General features: G+C 40.1%; 1 protein-coding gene across 2 annotated transcripts in view; it reads left to right on the plus strand.

Moving 5' to 3' along the window:
• Nucleotides 1–21,061, plus strand: part of SLIT3 (slit guidance ligand 3) — a 518,194-nt gene that overhangs the window by 296,818 nt on the left and 200,315 nt on the right. The window contains exons 1-3 of one of the 2 annotated variants that reach the window (XM_054079464.1): nt 865–1,132; nt 12,979–13,050; nt 18,130–18,293. In XM_054079464.1, coding sequence (XP_053935439.1) covers nt 13,031–13,050; nt 18,130–18,293 — 184 coding nt within the window. In that variant the 5' untranslated portion in view covers nt 865–1,132; nt 12,979–13,030. Of the gene's footprint in view, nt 1–864; nt 1,133–12,978; nt 13,051–18,129; nt 18,294–21,061 lie in introns of those variants that run through there. The other variant, XM_009570808.2, reaches the window with a different exon arrangement.

Here is a 21,061-nt window from a genome sequence, read left to right on the forward strand (position 1 = left end):
TTTGAAGAGGTATTACGTTTCTTAAGCTTCTCTTTAGGGCTAAATAATCCAAATGCATTGTTTTAGTATGTATGAGTGGTGGTTGGTCACACTATGGACGTCTGCAGATCCTTAGAAACAAATTTTAAAGCGCTTTAAGGTCATCCAGCAACTGTTGCTGTGATACACCACGTTCCTCTTGAATGTTCTAGAGATACCTCGGAAAATAGCTTGGTCAGTTGAAAGAGCATCAGATGAGGTGGCTGCATAAAGCCATTGAGGGACACAATGAACGGTAGTGCCATTTAGTTTTAAAAACTGCACACATCCATCCCTCTTGTCTTCAGGGGTGTAAGATAACATGAAATATCTGTGGATTGCAAGTGCCAGGTTGTGGCTGGTATTGGAATTTACTTGGGGGTAAAACAGAACAGAATGTTGTGGAAGAAAAGCTGATGGCTGCGATGAAGCAATGTAGGAGCGTATACCAAGCCAGTTCTTTGTTCACCATATTAGTAATTTAGACTTGCTTTTGCATCTTTTGTCATCCGAATCTTAGAATGTCTGTCACCAGCGGTGCTTTTTTGGGAGAAGAGAGGGTGGGAAGGCAGATCTTGTTCAAAGCTTTCAGCTTTGGCTTTGGCTACGGTGATCGATAAAATGCCGCAATGCAGCATCTCTGTGACGACGCTTGAAGGCCTCTGAGAAGCCCCCATTGGTGCAAAAGGCGGTTGCGGGTTGGGCGGGCTCTGGGGAGGGGGATAGTCCACTCTCTGAGCACCCAAGCTTCTTACTGGCTCCTTGGGCAATTTCAGTGATGTCTTAAAAGGGTTGGGTCCGTTTTATCTGCAAGACACCCCGTCTTTCCTTCCACGGATAGGGTGTTAGAAACCAGGTGAGGCGCTTCAGTTAATACTTAGACAGAAACGGTTAGGACAGACCATCCACAATGGCAGTTATATTTTATTTTGTGTGTGCACAGATATTACAGAGAAACAACCATGTATGGAGAACAACTGACTCCTTTAGTTAGCTACTTCTTGCGCTTCCTGTAGAATATTCCTGAACAGATCCTGAGTGCTTCGAGGTTTTTTTCTGTGTGTATTTTATTTTGTATTTTTTCACTCTGTGGACTGAACGCAAATGAAACGCTGTGAGTATTTGCTATTCGAATTGTTACGGTTTCTTAGCTGTACTGCATATGTGTGCACGAATATAACAGTTATTGCTACTTCTCATGGGCAGGTGGTGTTGGGAAGAAATTTAAAAATTGGGAAGATCGATGATTTTAAACATTGACCTTTTTTCTTCCATGATCTACACAAGCGCTGTCTAATCTATTATTAAAAGAAAAACTCAGTGTTTAATGCCCGATAGAAAGCAAATCTCTTTCTAGCTTCACCAAGAAACGTGTAATTGCCCTTGTCGAAGAGCTGCGTGTTGTCTTTGTTCTTTCAAAACATTTCTTTCCTCTGTAAATGTAACTTTTCCTTAACAACTGTTCATATGTGCAAGTCTGAATTTGCAGAATGTATGTATCACACATTCCATGTTTCATTCATGGGGATTTATATGACACTATATATTAACCTTGATTGCCAATGTGTATGAATTACAGGTGGGGGCATCGTGTACTGATAGAGTATAAAATTATTCCACGAATATGGTCTGTGTTTCTTGCGTTTTGGGGAGGCAATTTTGGCGGTAAAGGTGAAGTTTAAAAGATGTGCTTCTTTTCCTTGCTGTGCTGTCAAAAGCTGAGAATTGCCTTTGTGGTTCCATGCCGCACCATGACCATAGTCATATTGCCGGAGCAATGAAAGATCTCTTCCCGCTGCCCTCTCCCAGTGGGAATGCCAACAGCCTTGGGAGCTGAGACACCAGGCTCCAGAGATCAGGGGCCTGCTCTGGCTGGAGAAATAAGGACCGTTATTTTACCTGTAGGACCTGGTAGGTCTGCCAGTGGAGAGAAAAGGAAACCAGGTCGTCTGGCAGACCACTCTCTGTGGATGCCAATCTCTTGTCTCCTGAAAGGCTTTTGTAAAACATTTTACGCTGAGACTCAGACAAACTGCTGCCAGTGCCATTTCTTTTCATTGTTAGAGTCTACTTCTCAAGCAGCTGTCTGCAGCATACGTGGGGTTTGCCACCTTGTCCCTCCTTTGGTCCTGGTGGCCAACGTGGGACTTGCAGGAATCCGCAGTGCCGCATTGCGGCAATTGATAAAGTGGCAGCGAGCTGGCACAATGACCATCCTGAAGACACCGAGTATTGTCACATAGCCCCTTACAATGGATGCAGAAGCCCGTTTTTTGTCACTATATCTAGCTCTGAAAAGCAAACTAACTTCTATCTGCCAGTTAGAATAGCTTTGCTGTTCCTGGGGGTGTTACACCAGGTGTGAAAAGGACATGTTCGTTACGGGAGAGAACGCTATCAAAATAGAGGCTTTTATTGTGAGGTTATAACATTAAGTTTACAGCATACTCTGGATGAGACAAATTAAAGCACGTTTTTGGAGAATGGTGCTGTCCTTTTCTGATCCAAATTTAATTGATTTCTTTAGAATTTCTTTTGGTGGAGTCCTGTAAGAAAAACACAGCACGCAGCTGACTGAATACTGAGACCTTTTACCCTGGAAATCGCTGTCATTAAGTGCCTTCAGCCTGAACAAATGGCAAAAGTTCCTTACTCTTTTCAAATTATAGAGTAGGCTGCGTTAGTTTGAATTGGATTATGTTTATAAGACTGCTTGGCTTCAGGAAGGTCTAAACAGAGACAACTGTTCAGGCAGGAACATGAGAAACTGTTTTCTTTCGCTGAAATACTGATGCATCAAACCTAAGGTTTGTATGATCTGAGTCTGTCTTGATTCTTTTTCATCCTTTCCATAAATACACTCTTGGTAGGCTTTCAGACCTCCATATGCATTGAGAACGCAATCCAGTTTCCATTGATTTTGGCTGGAGTAGCCCAGAATCCGCAAAGTACAGTACCTGACACGCATGCAGTTTGGTAACATCAAGAGCCTTATTGAGTAAGAGAGATCTTGGTATAACCTAAAAAACAGGAAAGAAAAAAGTGTATTTATTTATTTTTATAAATGACTTTATAATAAAGCAATATATTATATTATTACATATTTAAATGTTATGTTTAATATTATTATATTAAATTTTATAAACATATAGCATGTTATTAAATATATGGATGGTCAATATTTATATTAAAGTAATAGAATTCTGTTATAATTTAATTGAATTCACTAAAGAAGATACTTTCGAATGAAAGCTACAAAACAAAATTTAGGTGAGTTGAAATTGAAAACAATTATATCCTTGATCATTGTGGCTTCCGTGAAAATCTAGACTTAAGTAAATAGATTTCAGGGACTAGATTCACTCACAGCAGGATTTGCACTGACTTAAGTGAACACTGGTCTGGTGTGATAACTGCATTTGTTCGTAGTGATTCTGGGCAATAAAATCAGCCCTGGAAGTTGGTTACCATAGACAAACATCAAAACCACCCTGATGATGTAAAACATATTCAGTGTTTGCAGAAGTACTGTTTTAATCTGAGTCCAAAAACTTACAGAGAATTATGGATGTAATTTGAAGTTCGAGCTACAGCAGCCTTTCCCCACACACAGTGCACGGACAAATGTGTTGCCTTTGGGCAAAGACCTGAGAAAAATTCTTGATTAAAAAAAAATAAATAAATAAAGGCAGTGTTTCTTGTGCCATTTTTGAGTTTGGAAAAATAACTCATTGGCGAATCTTTCACTTAAACTAAAGCAATGACAGAATAAATTCAGCCTGTGTTCTTTTGTCTTTGCACCAATGCTTTTATGACTAAAATTTCCATTCAGGCTGGATTGAATTTGTGTTTTCTGCCTAGAATTAGAATGTCATGTAAAAGATTGAAAAGCTTATTGAAATTTCTCTCAAAAGCCTTTCCAAGTCTTACTTGGCATAGGCATTAGAAGGAATTCTGCTATGCAACTAGTACCTGTATTTTGTACAGTTAATAGCAGTGATTTGGTTGTGTGGGAAAACAGAGACATCCTTTTGTATGCAGAAGGAAGAGATATCCTGAAGGGGAGGCGGTAAGGTGTCCCATCTAAGATCATGTGAATGACATTCTTGACTTAACATCTAACAAAGTGTACAACTTGAATGAACCGTGTACCCTTGTTCTCTGTATAACTTTTATTACATTTTATTTTATCTGGGCTTGGCTTAGCTCATCTTATTTTATTTTTCCCATTCTTTTATTCTATTTTCTGCTTTATCTCACTTTAGCGTATTTTATTTATTTGCATATCTGTATAACTAAGGAAATCCAGGCATAGTGGTGTGTATGTGCACATACAAAATAAACGTAGGGCTAAAGATAACACTAGAAAGGTTTCAGCATGAGTCACGAGACATAAGTCACCAGAACCCTTCATTTTTTTTCCACTTGAATACATACAATAATACAATCTTTGATTGCACAGGCCCGTATGATTTTTTTTTCTGGCCTCTTAATCATTTGCACTGATTCCTGGTCCCAATCTCTTTACTCGGTTAGCTTGCCCAACCATTTTCTTAGCTGCAGGTCCGATCTTTCCCTCTCGTCTGCTCTTAGCCTCAGCTCCTGACCTCACCAGTCACGGAGACTCCAGCCAAGGCACAGCCAGTCTCTAGGGAGAGTTAATGCAGCAATTACAGGATTTAAGTTAATATGCCCTGAAGTGATCGCTGTGGGCACAGGTGATCACCCTGGTTCTTGCTGGGTGACAAAACAGACATCTTAAAAACAGCATTTGTTATTAAAATAACCCATTTTCCCCATAGCCTGATGTTTTTGAAAGTAATCTCACTCCTTCAAGGGGAAAAAAAAACCACAAACCAACTTGCTGTAAACATCTGGCCTTTATAATAAGCTTAAATAGTTAAAATCTGACAGTTATATGCAAATCAAAATCAGCCACAGAATAGGAAGAATCAGGCAATTGTAGTACTAGACACTGCTGGCAGTTTTGTGCATAATTCCTTGCTAAGCTTATTTATTTTAATTTTTCATACGTTTCTGAAAAGAACATTTTCATTCCTCTGTATCCTTGAGACTAGTCATACTTCTGATGTCAGCTTCCCGAGGTAACTGTGCAAGAGCCTCATATGTTGCTGTGATGAGAACATTTGTGAATACATCGGCAAAAGAGTAACGCTAGAACAGAAACCGCAAACTGACAGCTAGTTATTTTTATTTATTCCAGTGGATTTTTTGTGTCACCTGGAGACTATTTAGAAGATGATTTGCCTGGGCTAGCGTTGTGTTTAAAAATAGTGCTTGTATAGTGCCAACTCATTTTAGAGCTGGGTACAAATATTGAGACAAAAACCCAGCTGTTATTGCTTTTGCTGCTAATTTGAGGTGTCAGAGCAGAGCTCTACTGCTGTATGTCAGTGAATAAGGCCCCTTGTGAGATCATTATGTTTTCTAAGAGTTTAGAGTAATGGATTAATCAGTGCAGCATCAGTTGCTTTCATTATATGCCCACACGGTAGTTGCGGGCTTTAACTTAAACAGTCTGTGGGGAGATCAAAGTCTTGAGTACAAGAGGCACTCAGGACTCACCAAAACTCTGAAGAGATCCAGTTGAGTTTTGGACCGTGCCTAATGAGCAAATCTTGAATGCCTTGAAAGTCGAGTGCCAGGACTGTGCTCAGGGATAGAATGCCAAAACCATTTTGCTTTTTAATCAGAGGCCATGAGAAGCTGTAAATATTTAATTTAATGCAAATTCCTTCTGACCTGTGTGAAAAATAGCTCTTTACAGCTATTGAAAATACAGCTCCTTTTACCCTACCGTCTCGAAGTTAATTACAAACATTAATTATGGCAGTGTATAAAGCTTAAGTCTTGGTTTTATTACTAAAAATAGATTTAGATTCCCTCTTTGGAATTGGTAAAATGCACCTGCTGTTAGTTACATTAAGTGGTACATAAGGGTAGGTAGGAGCGTGAGATTGTCACCTCTTGTCCCACCCAAGGACAGGACTGTTGAGTCCCACCACATTCCTGCCAGGGATTGGTTTAGTGCTTTATTAGCTTTATCAGGCTTCCATGGCTGATGGCTGCATGCTCTGTAACAGCTCTTTTCTGTGTTATTCTTGTTCTTATTGCAAGAAACGTTTCCCCTATGCTGAGTCAAAATTCCTCTTTCTGAAATTTAAACCCATCACTGCTTTGCTTAACCCTTGTTGAATACAAGGAACAGACAACTTCTCTACCCTTTGCAAGGGCTTTTTGTGTATTTGGAGAGAGGCTTAAGAGTAAGCGGTGGGAATCTGCTGTCACAGAGGTCTAAGGTTCTGTCGCTGTTAGTGTTAAATTTTGCTACTAGTGCAGTCACCCAAATTCATGTTTCATCACTAGTATTTCAGACAGACCCCAAGAGCCTCTTCCTTACATGCATGAACACTGATGGAGGTGCCAACTCTTGCGTAGATTTAGGGGTTTCAGTCCACAGGTATGCTGTGAAAACACTCCTGTACATATTTTCAGTTACCAACACTGCACTCCTCTCAAAAGCTTTGGGGTCTTGGAGAAGTTATCTTTCTGTCACTTCCAGGACCGGCCCGTTGCGTTCCCTTCTGAGTAACTCTGGCAACTTGAGGGGAGCTGCTTGATCTTTTTGGTTTTTTTTGCATCAGTTCACCCACTTCTGAACAGGAATAACATTATCAAGAAAACTGTTTACATGAGAGGCATAATTACGCTTGGAGATGCTGTGGTTAAGTCTTAATAAATTTTCCAGTCTCATTTACTGGATGTATAGTTGCTCTGGGGACTGGCAGCCTGGAAACCATGGCAGTTGTGGGAGAAGCAGTAATCGGGGAGTCTGACAGTAATTCACTCTTGGGAATGTTGCAAGCCTGCAGATGCACCATTTGTAGCTATCCATTGCATGCACATAGATAATAATCTTGCATTAGGCCCAATTACATGGTGTTACAGACACAACACACGGATTACATACACAGCCAGCAAACATACTGTGATAAAGCAGTGGTGTAATTGAAGGAGACAGAAGGAAATGTTCGACTTGTTAGTGCCAGCAGTGCTGCAGTGCCTGGTGGGGCTACTCCCCCCCGCCTCCCCTCTTTGCTTTTCTGTTCTGTTTCAGAGTTTCGCTTTCAAAATATAGGCTTAAGACAGAGAGAGGCAACTCAACGCTGTTCTTTCCACAGTGTGTTGAGAGAGTTTGGAGCTGGAAAAGGAAATGAACACTGTTGTTTAACTTAAAGTGAACCACGTAGACTCAGAGAAGTATGTGTTGCCACGTAAGGACTTGTATTTGCAGGATTCCTGCTATCGAATCATGTGTGTCAGGACGTAAAAGGCAATCAAACCCACAAATGCAATAAATGAGCTGGTGCCTTTTTAGATCTCTTTGTTTACCTATCCATAAGTGGGTCTGAATCTTTCTTTCTAACTGCAAAATTTGGATATGCTGCACCATCCTGTGATCCGCCAAATGGGACACAAAAGCAGCCTGGCATGTATCAAAAACCTGAATGGTCGGCACAGCAGACCTCTACTAACTACAGTAGATGCTTATTAAAGCTTGGGGAAAAGTGTTAATCAAAAATTTAATCTACCATATAATTTCTCAATTTGATTAGCTGTTTGTGCTAATCAGCTGCAGAAATTGAATGTGATAGAAAATCAGTCTCTGTTACTGTCAAAAAACAAAGGGCATCTTCAGCATACGACATGTTCTCTCGTTCCCCTTTAATCCATTCAGATTGTAAAAAAAATCACTGTAGTGTACTGATGCACAGCTAGTAATCTCTCTACATTATGAAAATGCCTTGTACTAAGAAAAATGGATATCTGCATAGTGGCTTTTCCTTTTGCCAGTGATAAAATAGGATACTATCACTTGTTTTAGGCTGAGATGTAGCAGGTGGTATCGTTATTTAAGTGTTATGTGTTTAACACAAACCCACCTCTCCTATGTATTTCCCCACTTGAGATACGACTGGAAAACATTGAGACAATTAGTGCTTTGGAAGTAAAATTGAAGAAATTAAATAGTTAATATTTCAGGTAATTATGTTTTGTTTTGTAACTTTTTCTGATGTCATTGCCAGAAGATCCTTTTGGTTCATGTCTAGTACTTACCTGGATCAGAACAAGTAGATAAATTGTAATTAAATGTTCTGTTATTTCAGATGAATAAGTCACCAGGCATGCTGATATTCATTATATGTTCTTAATTATATCATTAATTGAATGCCAAGTAAGAGAAACAAAATCTCTGTGTACTCTGTAGTTTACAGAGTCGAGAGTGGTTGGCTATTGATCTGACAGCCTGAGATTTCTGCTCTCTGATTTAGTCCAAAGGACGTGAAAGGATGCTTAGAGTTACTGGATTTTTAGAATAAAATACTTATATTATTAGTAGAGTTCCAAATTTAAATACTTTCCTTTTTTTTTTATTTTCCCAAAGTATCTTCCATAAAAGTTGTGTGCTAGCATTAGGAGTATTATTCTTTTCTGACTCATCTAGTCCTGAACACACGTATTTGTTATTCAAGAGGATGCAGAAAGGAGTAAAGAACAATGCATAACTATTACTTAAAAAAACCACATGTATGCAGCCATTTCTACAGGTTAATGATTTAACGTAATTACACTGACTCTGGAATTAACAACTCATTGTCAGGGAACTGCAGTAGCGTACATGAAGTTGAAGCGAGTCAGAAGAGAACAGGAATGCGATGGCAGGTGGTTAAATTTGCACAAAAAGTTTGAGGAAGGAGATAAGTAATTGTTTTCAAATCGTGACAGGATTGCAGAGTGAGCATTCTTTCCTTTAGAAAAAATGTGATTGTTAGAGGCTGTAAATCAGCTTTATTCTTCAGAAGGAAGAAAGCAGCTCCGTGCGTGCCTCAATCCAATGTGGGCAACTGGCAGAGGAGCGAGTTAGTAGAGCAGCTCCTCTGGGGTTGTAAATTGAAGTCAATGGGACTGTGATAGTTCATACCGGTGGAGGATGTACCACCTCGAAGACTGCTGAGCCCATGTTACGCCTCTCCCAAGTAGTCCTTGGAGGATCCTTAGGACTGCTGCGGTCTGCTTCTGCTTAGCTTGCAAGAACTGACAAGGATCACGGCCCAAGGTGGGCAGTTTGCTGGCATAAATAATATTGTCTGTAACCTGAGTTCCCTGATTCAGCATTTTGGATGTGAGTAGTTTACGGGGAGAGGACATGTAAATGAGAGGACAGTGCGTTTTCAAGGGACAAGAGTATATTGGGGTCTGGAAGGAGTGTGACCTATAGGGCTGGGAAGAACCCAGCAGAATGCAGGTTTCCCCATATGATGTTAGAGGAGTCAGAAAGTTCTGAAAATTTTCTGTTTCTCACAACTTCCTGGTGTTTGTGCATCTCTTTCTGTGGATTGGAATCTTAGTTGGATGAAAATGAGATCGGGGCCTTGGAGCAGCTAGCAGACAACTGGCTTAAAATTGCCACTGTATTGGATGCTTACCCCTGCCAGCACTCATAGTCTTAAAAATCAGTGCATGGCAAGAAAGCTTTGCAGAGAGCCTCTGCCTGAAAATGCCCTCATTCAGAAGCAAAGGAGTTCCTACCCCAGAGCTGTGTGCTCTGCACAGCCAGAGCAGAAGGGTTAAATTCCTGCAGCTACATCTGGGCTATAATGCAGACAGTTCACTGTCAATTAGTGCCCTTTGCAGTGTTTGGCCTTCTTTGTCTCAAAATAATTGCTGTTATCATAGATGTTTTATTGCCTTCATTATGGTTAACATTTAAATATCAGTGAAATAGTGTTATGCTAAGTGTCTGTGCAATAGATATCTGCTAGAGTTATCTCTGAAATTTGTGTTTAGAGAGTGTATTAATTCACCACTGACTTAAGATTCTTAGAAGGAAGATTATGTATTTGTTGATAAATTATGGGGAATCTTTGGTTATGAGGGACAAAGCCGGAGCCACTCTCATCTGATATTTTATTAGTAGAAATACTGTGTGATTGGAATAATGCTTTGTCTGTTAAACAGAAATATTTTAAGAAACGTAAAAATATTTTTGAATCATCAAATCAGACAGTAAAGGCTGACCTTTCCGCACCCAGATGAAGAAAGAATTGCCATGGGAAACAGGGATGTGTTCTTCACCCTCCGTTAGCACAGAAGAAAGCTCATGGTCACGTCTGTTCTGCCTGAATTCAATCTATGTCCTTTTGAAATCAATAGAAAATCTCCCTTGAATTCCTGTGGCTTCCATTGACTCCCTTAGTGCCACATGTGACGTATTCAGACATCAGCTGTATATGTGATTTAATTTTTGTGAGCTGACTTTACACGTGACTTTTATTTATCAGTGCATACCTAAAATCTTCCAACCAGATGCAACCTCTTTTTTGGGTGACAGGCAAGTGAGGCATAGGGTAAATTATATTTTTGTGCTTGCAGAAAAAAAAAAAAAATATGCTGGTGCAGTTAGAAGTTCCGTTTGTGAGCTCTGTTTGACCTTCCCAACCTGAATGTGCAAATGCAAATAAATAAAGATATTGAGGGGTGGGTTGTTGATTTATATACATATGCACCCTTATAAGAGGTTTTGTTCACTTTCTGAAATTGTTCTACGTGCTTGTTTTGGCTGACTCTCCACAAAACACTTGGGTTTGCATCACTGGCTAAATAAGGTAATCAAGCAGGAACGATTGTACAACAGTGAAGTTCATTTTGCGCTGTATAAACTGCCGCAGTAGGACATTCATGGTGCCGTTGTGGCATTAGCAGGAATTCAAAAGCAGAATTTATTAGCCCTACAGCTGTACGCTGGTCCTCATGGTGTTCGCTTCCAGTAAGGCAGTGGCGTGTGCAGACTGTGATGCACAGCTGACAAAATGCCCCAGCTGATGGCTGGAGGAGCTTGCTGCCAGCTTTACTTCTGAAGTTGACAGTATTTCCCTCTTCATCTGATCCAGTGCATTTATAATAGACCGCATTTGAGTCTTTGTATATAGCAAAACAGAATATACAAGCGTGTTATTTTGTGTACCCATTGATCCCAATACTTAGCTCTGTGTTTCTTGTCCGGTTTTTGGCAGCATCAGATTTCCAGAGGATCTGGAATGAATACTACATATGATAATGTAAGCCACGATGCACTAAGCCTACAGCTCTCATCAACCTGGTGGGAGAATGCGTGTGACTTGACTGACACAGATGTCTGGCAATAGATCTCACACGCAGATTCCAGATATCCAAAACTTTGTTTTTACTGACGTAAAAAACCCCAACTTTGCTTTTACTCACTCTGCTCACAGATTTGAAAAGGAAGGGTAATTTTGCTCCGTTGGTGCAGTTTGCTGTCACGGTTTTGTTAGCCCCCAGGCTGGCTCCAGATAGATAGATAGTGCGTCCATCTGCTTCAGCACTGTGCTGAAATACCAACAATGATCCTAATAACAAAGTGGTCGTGTTCTGTCGTGCTGGGATGCAGTGCAGAGCAGCACAAACACGCTGCTGCCAGCATCGCAGCCTGCTCACACACCTCTCCTGGGTGTGCCTGCACGTAGCCTGATACCCTGCAGCCTCCTGGCTTTGACAATGTGCATATGTGTCTTCCTGTGGACCAGAGAAACAGCTTTAATAGGCTATCATCTAATTTAGCTTTAATCTGCTAATGTTGTAGATGATGGTTTCGCCAAGGGATTTCTAGGCGGAATTGTAGAAATGTTTTTAAATTGGCAGAAGACCAGGAAGGCTAGTTAACGTCTGTAGAACTCTTCAAGAGCTTTTCATTAAATGTCCTGTGTGTAAATGCATAACATTGGAACAACTAAATAGTTCGGGGAAGGGTAATGCACCTTTAGGTTGCTTCAGCAAGTATTTTCTCGGACACACACAGAAATGCAAAAAAGCGCTGTCTTCTGCCACAATGATCGCACGGAGTGCTGTGCCCCTTGTCTACAGGTTGGTCTGTGCCGTGGTGCTGCGGCCACTGCACATTTCAAATAGGCAGCTGCAGTGGCAGCAGTTCTGGCCACACTGGGACATGGAGCCATCACCCGTTCCACCAATTCTCATGACAAACCGGGCTACTGTGTTTGCAGGTTTGGTGCACTTGGAACATTGCAATTATGCCCCATTGGAATGCTTTCCATTTCCTGTGCCATCTTGACAAACTTTATAGCTTCTAATTTGCTAGAGAGTCATTGATATAATTAGGAGCCACATAAATGGGAGCAGCACACTCAGCTGACGGTAATCGAGTCAGTTCATTTTTCATAAGAGGTTCCCTCCCAGCAGCTGAGATGATTTTCTCTTTAAGCTCTGCTTTGATAGAACAGCAGAAATCCTTACATGCCTGGGTCATGACATGTTTTATTATGGTCCGTTCCACTACCCATATATTTTTTTTCATAAGGAAACTAAAGATAGGGTACCCATCCATCCATGTGTTTTCAAAAGGGCAATTTGAGCTGTCTGTCTGTGTCAGCTGGCTGTGTTAACAAGCCTGTGAGAGTCAACAGCTCTCTTCTTGTGTTAGAGCGAGCGCTTTAAGTGCAAAGCTTTCATATTGCGGTGTGTGAGTTTGACATTCCCCCACTCAAGTTGCACCAGGTTTTCAAGCAAATCGGCTGCTTAGCCAAGAAGGCTGGATATGTTCCAGTAGTCGATAAAAACCCATCTCCTATATTCCTCGGTACTCTGACATGGTGAAATGTAACCTTCATCCATTCTTTGGCAGGTGTTGGTTGCTTTGCCCTAACAATATTTTTCATGACTTGTCACAAATTGTCTGAGGCATTGGTCAGCACATCTTACTGCTCACAGCCTGGCACGTTTATTACCAAGAATTTTAGCAGTATGTTTCTGTAAATAGTGTGTCAGTGAAGAAATGTAAATAACAGAACAATCTCTGATGCTCTTTTCTTTCTTTCTTTGTGTTTTTTTTTCTCTTAACAGTACTCTCAACAATAACAACATCACCCGCATTCCTGTTACCAGTTTCAACCACATGCCAAAGATCAGGACCTTGTGAGTATTATCTTCAATAATAGTGATGATGATGGTGGTGGTGGTGGTGGTGGTGTAAGCCAACTCTTTGGATATTTGTCATCCTGTGATAATTGTATTTCGGTCCTTTCCCGACATGAACAGCTCTCCCTGCTCCCCAGAGGATGAAGGTCACTGCACAAGGCTGGCGCAGTGGGGGCTGTGGTCCACAGGGACCTCCACGGCAGGACAGCCTTGATGGGGATGGGACCACTGAGGCCAGCCTGGGACACGAGCCCATGGATGGGCAGCAGCTCCAATGGGACCCATGGCCAGGCAGGGTGGGCTGGGACAGTGCTGTAGACCCATCTGCTGTGCTACAGTGTCACTGGGCAGCAGCTGTGAGGGAGTCCTGGGGCTCAGCAGAGCTGAGGGAGCCCCGGGAGCGCTGATGAGGCCGGATCAGGTTTACCAGGATTTTGCATTTATCCAGAAATGAAACAGGAGATTTTGCATGGGAAAACTCATAATGTGAAATGTGTTCCCAAGCTGGAACATCATCACAATTGTGAAAACTGCTCAGATGGATTAAGTTATGTAATTTTTTTTTAATATCTTGTGTTTACGTCCTATTTCTTCTTTTCAAATTCAGAATACTAATTTCTGAAATGAGATTTTTTTTTCTTTTAAGAACTTGAAGAAAGCTCCTTTTCCAGATACTTTCTGAAAGAAAATGTCACAGATTCTAATGCATTTTTTAGTAAGAGCTTCTCTTGCATCAAATCAGTTTTTCTATAGCTGGGCACCATTCCACCGGAAAAGTTCTGGTCGGCTATAGTAGACCAAAACACAAAGGCAGTGAAATTTAGAATGTCTACATTTGTATAACTTAGCTATAGCCTAGCAAAACCACTTTCTTTAAGTAAATTATTCCTTTAAGGAGCACACAACTTGAGGAAAAGTCAGGTTTAAACAAAGTCTCTTTGCTTTTTCCTCCAAAATATCAAACTCAACCAAGATTTATTTAGTCCTAAAAGCAAAAAAAGGGAAATAGTAGCTACCCCCAAAATTTGCTGTGGCACTGTAAAACTAAAATGCTTTGAGGATGCTACATAGGCATATGTGAAATCATATTAAATGAGTTAACAGAATGGAAGAAAAGTGGCTGTTAAGTCAATCTACGTCAGATAATGTCTGATTTAAATTTACATTGACATTCATAGATCCTCATGTAAGTAATTAAATGGAAATTACATGTTTGTCTTTTAGAAAAGAATGGATAGAGAAGATAAAGGTTAAGGTTCCTGGAGTTTTGCCTTTTCTCATTCAGTCACAGTGGTCCAGAAAATTTGCCTGGCTTCTCCAGATTAGTCAATCTTGTCTGTTACCAGAGCTCAATTCCTTCTGCCATTTTCCTTTTAGTTTAATTTTGGAGATGGCTTTGTATGTTGCTCCCTGGAGACTTACACTGACTAATCCCCCTCTGCTGTAATTAAGGGGAAAAAAAAAAAAGACAAAAAAAAGGAAAGGAAGTCATAAATAGGATTTATAAAGGGAAGCTTTTATATTGAATTCTGCGAGCCACGTTTTATAGAACATGAACGATGACCCACTCTAAAAGGATTTGCTGGAAATTTAATTTAGAGTCTGTGGCTAAAAGGGCACCTTTGCAAACTTGCATTCATATTCATTCACCTCTTGTTCTGTAAAGGTAGTTTCATCAATATCGAGTGGCATGTTTCAGTCTCCAAAGACTGCCAAATAACACACAGTACCCTTCTTAGCTGTTCAGTCCAGGAATTAAAAAGATCATACGTAGACAGTGTAAATACAGTAAAATGGTTTAGTTCTGTATATTTCTTCCCATCTGTTTCAACAGAGGCTGGAAAATCATCAAAATAGCAATTACTATGAGATAAATACAGGAATCAAATAGCATTTTGTAATTTCTTCTGCTACTCCATATTAAAAATCTTTCTTTATCCCCAAGTCATGTTAGCACTTTTCCTTATTAATAATTTATTACTTAATAATTACTAATAAAACAAGTTTGCTACATATTACTCAAATTTTCTGTATATCTTCTGTTCAGAATTCAGGCTAATACAGTTTTGATTTAACCAAGTTATGTGTAAGCGGAGAGTAATACCCTAACAACTCTCACACACCTGACCACATGTAAAACTGATCAAGTTTTGTTCATTTATGTAAAATATTTATATAAAGATATTATTTGGGGGGAAAATTTAATATTTTCTTAGTTTCCTGAGCTTTATTTCACTTGGTAGCCCATTTCTCCTGCATAAATACACATAAACAACCTCAATGAACAGTTGCAGGAAAGGAGAAAGCTATCTGAAGCATAATGGCTGAATAAGATCTACTATTTAATCTCTTGATTGTGGATGCAAATTCGGTCCAAATGGATCATGAATGATGTTTGTTACAGCTTGGTAACTCTTTGCTGTTGTCTTGAAAAGTTTGTGCACCTTCTCTAATACCTTGAAACTTAGATGTGCTTGTTTTGAGAAGCTCTTGTAGGGAGTCCCTGGTCTGAGTTTTCCATAAGTAGGGATGAGCCTTCCCATCCAGCTGAGGCTCAGTGCAGTGTGGGTAGTGTTTTCCCTACGTTGGGACTCGATGACCCAGTGGGTCCCTTCCAACCTAGTGATTCTATGATTCTGTTTCTCTTTGATACACTAGTGAGATCCACTAGCAGGAGGTTTGGAGCCCCCTGTGCTGCATCTGCATCTGCTGTGATAGTTCTGGGCATCAACGGCTTTTTCTTCATGGTTCTCAAAACAGTCTGCTCATTTCGAAAGAACAGAGAAGGGAAAATGAAGAGTATATTCAGCCTGACAAGGGCTAGTAAGATGGGAAGCACTTGAAGAATTCTTGGGAAAAAAACCAGCTCTTCTGTGCTAACCTTTTTGATTTAATTGTCTTTTCTGTTGCTGAGTTTCATTGATCTTTTAGCCTTGATTGGAAGTGACAGGAATTAGTTTTTATTGATCTGCTTTCCTTTGCTTGAAACAGCTTTATTTATGTTAAAGCATGTCCCCCATACCTGTTTGCTTAATGGTAAGTGTCCTTACCACTACCAGTGTCTCTGCGTGTGTCTGTGTGACCGCTGAGATAGGTCATTATGTAATTTCTTTTTATTTTTTTATTTAAGGGTAAACTGAAAATGTACCAAATCACTTCAGCGCTTTTCATCTTCTCGGGAATCAGCGTATTGTGCTTTTGAGGAACTGTGAAAAGTTTTTTTGTGGCTGTATTCATTCATATAATTATCAAAGATATATTGTAATAGGCTGCTTTGTTGAGCTTGATAGGCTCTTTAAATGATCTCCTCTTAAAAGCAAACTAGAATATCCACGCAAGAAGCCTTGAACAAAAGGTGAGGTAGGGCTCTGCTGAGGCAGACGAGCTGGTGGAAAGGTGACAGTTGGCACCACTAATGGGGGAAACCCCAGAAACCAGCTGTGTGAATTTAGTGAGGGAAAGCACCATCTTGCAGACCTGGAAAGCTGTCCTGTTTTGTGAAATTGTGGTTTTATTACTCCTGCCTGCTTATATCCATGCAGGACATGCAGGGGATGAGCTCTGTTTCAGTTCCTGAAGGAAAGTGATTCCAAATATCATTGTTGACTGCTGTGGTGGGAAGTATTTAAATGAAATGCTTCATCTCTAACTTAGAACAAAGTCTTATTAGGATGATTTCTGGCTAGCTGATGATCATTCTCTTTTCTTTGTAATAGCATTTGTTCTTTTACTCAACAGATCAATGTTTCACAACAACAAAACATTTTACTAGAAATCTACCTTAATGCAGTGGCAATTAAATAGCTTCATAATCCCTAAAAATTAGGTTTTCTACCGTTCCTTCTGTAACAATTACATTTTATAGTGCTTCCAGGAGAGTAGCATCTTCCATTTCTGTAGAATAATCTCTTACTTCCAGATTTGTGGTCTTTTACTGTGACTACCCACCCCAGACATACAAATCTGTCGGCTGTCAGCCCAGGCACCACTGCTGCCATGCTGTATGAAGATCTCACAGATGGACAGTTAATTTCTTTGGTGGATGGACAAGGCTAAATCCTGTGCACACCAATTCTCTGGATTTTTTAAATTCACTGCCTGTAATATTAGTGAATGATGCTTTATCTAACCGTTTCTGACAGGATTTTCAATCTGTTTTATCATCTCAGCTTTGCTATAACACTGCAAATGTATGACTCATTGCCAGGAATGAAATAATTAATTGTCCTGGTCTTTTGTTTTGACCTGAAGTTTGGTAGCTATTAAAATGACCAGATTCACTCCCTGAACGCATCGTCGTTTTGCAGGCTTCCCCCAACAATATGATAATGCTTCTGTAAGTTCTAGTGCCAGGCATAAAGCGGGCTGGGAAGGGAGCTATGTTCTTGGATCTTCCATTATGAAGAACAGCCCCAGCGTTACTGTGTGGAATGACCCCAATACGGTCCCCTTCTTTGTCATGATTTGAAAATTCCTGTCTAAAATCTGCACGCTTGCAGTGAAAAAGCTGCAGTGAAGAACCACATTGATTAATTTGTGCAGGCAACACAGGAATGTACAAGGTATCGATAGCCTCTGGTGTGGGAGGTTTCTTGTGCTTACTCTCTCTCTCTCGCTCCAAAGGAGAGACGGGAGGGACAAATCACCTGTCATTCCAGTCCTTGTGTTTTTACAAGCCATTCTTTAAGTTTGCTCAAAGATATCACATTCATGTGGCTGTTTCTGATATGAAATCACAGGGAAAGTGATTGCTTGAAGGACTCATATTCTCTACATCCTTTTCTCTAGAATGGCCAACTCGTGATTACCTGTAGGCTTAACATCATTCCTTCAGGACATTATAGATAATAGCCCTAATTTATATGTGATAAATAATAGCCCTAATTTATATGTGGACATTTGTATATTACATGGCAATGCAGACAGTCAAGACCTGAGTCAATTGTAACCCATAACCTGCAATTATCCTACTTAAATTGTAGCAAAGAGCCGGGCTGACTTGTGCTTGATTGATCTGGTTTGTGTCTTCTGTTCAAAAGACTGCTGCTAACTTCAGGGTTGTTCTGTCTTTTGTAGGCGGCTTCACTCCAACTTCCTGCACTGTGACTGCCACCTGGCTTGGCTGTCAGACTGGCTGCGGCAGAGGCGCACGATCGGCCAGTTCACCTTCTGCTTGGCACCTGTAAACCTGCGGGGATTTCTTGTGGCGGACGTTCAGAAGAAGGACTTTGTCTGCTCTGGTAATGATGCCAATTATTCATTTGTGTATTCGCTGATGGCTTTATATTGATATTCACATTAAAACAGTGAACACAAAATTATTATGTTGTTGCTGGATAACATTTTGTAGCAGGCTTGTTTGTTTTTATCATTGCTATGGGAGTAGATCAAATTGTTAATTTTTTCACCTTTATAAGAATTACCGGATTCTGATAACGTTTCAGTTCTCAGATTATTTTTTTTCTACTTTAGCATTGCCAATGATATCTGCATAAGAAATCAGTTAACTGTGGATAATTTGGTAATTCTCAAGGGAAGAGCTCTACAGCTGACTGCAACACGAAAGAAAGGGAATAGAAAATGCTAATCTGAGTCTGTTGATAAATGATTGGCCTACAGAAGAGGAGGAGCAGATTTTAGCCAGGGACTGAAACGGGATTCTTAAGGAACCAGTGCACTTCGCTGTTGTACAAGTTTCCACACAGATAACTGAAGCTGATGATACATGGTAAACCATGTGTCTATACATTGGGCCTATTCACCAATTTTCTGGAACTGCATTTGGCTCTTTTGTGATAGAAATGCATTTTCCTAAAAAAAAAAAAAAAAAAAAAAAAGAAATAAAAAAGACAAAAATATAAAACATTGGAAAAAGAAATCTGGTCTGGTAGAGAGCTGCATGGCAGTGTGTATGCTGTGAAAAATAAAAGGGAGATACCAGACAGAAGTTTGCAGGCCAAATGGTAAGTGACACAGGGAGCTTGTTATGAAGCTGACGTGAGTTCTAGTCTTGATAGACTGAGAGTCTTGCGGTACTGTGTGCTTTATCTCCTATAGCCTGTGAGAGAGCTTTATCCTCTTGGTACATGGGTTGATTGATGGAAGCGCTGTTCAAGTGCTTTTGCTAGAGATGTTTTTTGGAATGCCTTTTTTCTGTAGTATCATTTACACGTGGCAGAGAGAGAAACTGTTGTACTTGGAGAAGGGTTTGATCCCCTGAACCGTATTGTGGATGGTAAATTAATGCCCTGACCTGGAGGTGTGCAGGAAGTGTTATGAGCAGATGGAAAACAAAGTTGTTTGCCAGTGATTTTTGTGATTTATGATTTTCAAGAGCACTGTGGAACTTCTGTGAAGTTGTGGAGATTTGAAGATGCTCAGATTATCTGATAAGTTTAATCAAAAGTTGAACTAAAAGAAAAGTTTAAAAATCTAACAGTCTTGGGAGGGGAAGGGTAAAAGAAACGGATAAATTAATTAAGCTATTAGCACAATCTAATTTTACCCAAGAGGTATCCACAGCATTTCTTTCTTATGAAATGACGTTTCAGATGGGGCATGAGTTCAGCTATTTGGATTTATGATCTAATGAAGTGAAGGAAAAAGAGTTGTTTAAATCAGGAGAGGAGATAATTGCTGAATGAGAAATGTAATATGGACAGAACTCATCTAAACGGAGTTTTCTATGCAGACTATGACTTCCAAAAGAGAAAAGATCTTTATCAGTTGCCTGTTGGACCAAGAACATATATGAGAACTCTCAAGATTGGTCTGCTTTTTATTAAAACATAAATTAATAAAAACTAAAGGAAAGAAGCTTCCAGTGAGACACTCCATCAACTGTATCTCCTAGCCCTCGTTGGGAAACGAAATATACTGAACAAGTAATGCATTTGAAGAGCTCATTTTAGCAGAGGATTTAGCAGAGAACTCAGCTTAGTGCATGCTAGTTCCACTAAACTCTACATGCGTAGCTAGTTTAAAGGGGATATAAATCATCCCTGCTTCTTATTACAGTTCTTATTCCTGATTTTACAGCATAATTTGTTCGTGTTTGACTATGAAGTCCAACTAGGACAGAAAGTGAATAGTGATCTGAACTTGCCTCTCTGCAAAGGAATTTTATATAGTTTAAGCCTATATGAATCACTGTAACTAGCCTCAAGCTGGCAGTGAAAGCCGCCGTTGCATCGTAGTTATGAAGTGCTGAAATACAATGTAGTGAACTCCTCTGTTTAAGTATAGGCTCAGCATTTCAAGCATTTGTGTTTTTTATGGCAGTGGGAATATCTTCACAGCAAAAGAAATCCCAGCCTTTCATCCACTGTAAAATGGGCTTCATCAGAGCATTCCAGTTCAAAACTTGTGCTGTTGCCTACCTCAAAGGAGGAAGAGGAGAATCAAATAATTTGGAAAAGAAGGAAAAACATCCATAAAAACTGACTTCTAGTTAGTCGTTAAACCCTATGCAAAAATAATGTGGAGTTTTTTTAGTTTAATTTATGACAAATATTCCTTTGGAAACAGATTTTGAATGCTACGTACCAAGGAATAGCGTAAGTTGGAAGAGAAGAAGTGAAACACTGGTAGAGAGGTGCCATAACGGGAACCCAAACTGCTTGATTCCTTCAGGACACAGTGCTGTCAGTCTTGTATGTATGATGTTTATAAGCATTAGGTGCAAAGTCTCTTGAGATGGTGTTGCTGAAGTCAGAGTTACATGCAGATCTGTCTGTGTAGACTGAGTCAGGCCTTCAGAAATGTTGTTCAGCTTATGCACATAAAATATGAAAATACTAATTCAGATGGTGCTTGTAGGCAAACTGTGTGCAGCAGAAAAGCTATTCCAGTTTTCATTTGTTGGTGCCCATGAACGGTAGGTAAATGTGTCGGATTAAATAGTTGCTTGGGGGAAGGTTTGTGAATACCTCTAATTGGATTTGTATTACTGAGGAGGCAGGGGAAAGGTCATTAAGAGAACCAAACAGGACTGAGACTGGATGTCCCC

The sequence above is a fragment of the Cuculus canorus genome, chromosome 14, assembly GCF_017976375.1.
Source record: "Cuculus canorus isolate bCucCan1 chromosome 14, bCucCan1.pri, whole genome shotgun sequence".
Classification (NCBI taxonomy): domain Eukaryota; kingdom Metazoa; phylum Chordata; class Aves; order Cuculiformes; family Cuculidae; genus Cuculus; species Cuculus canorus.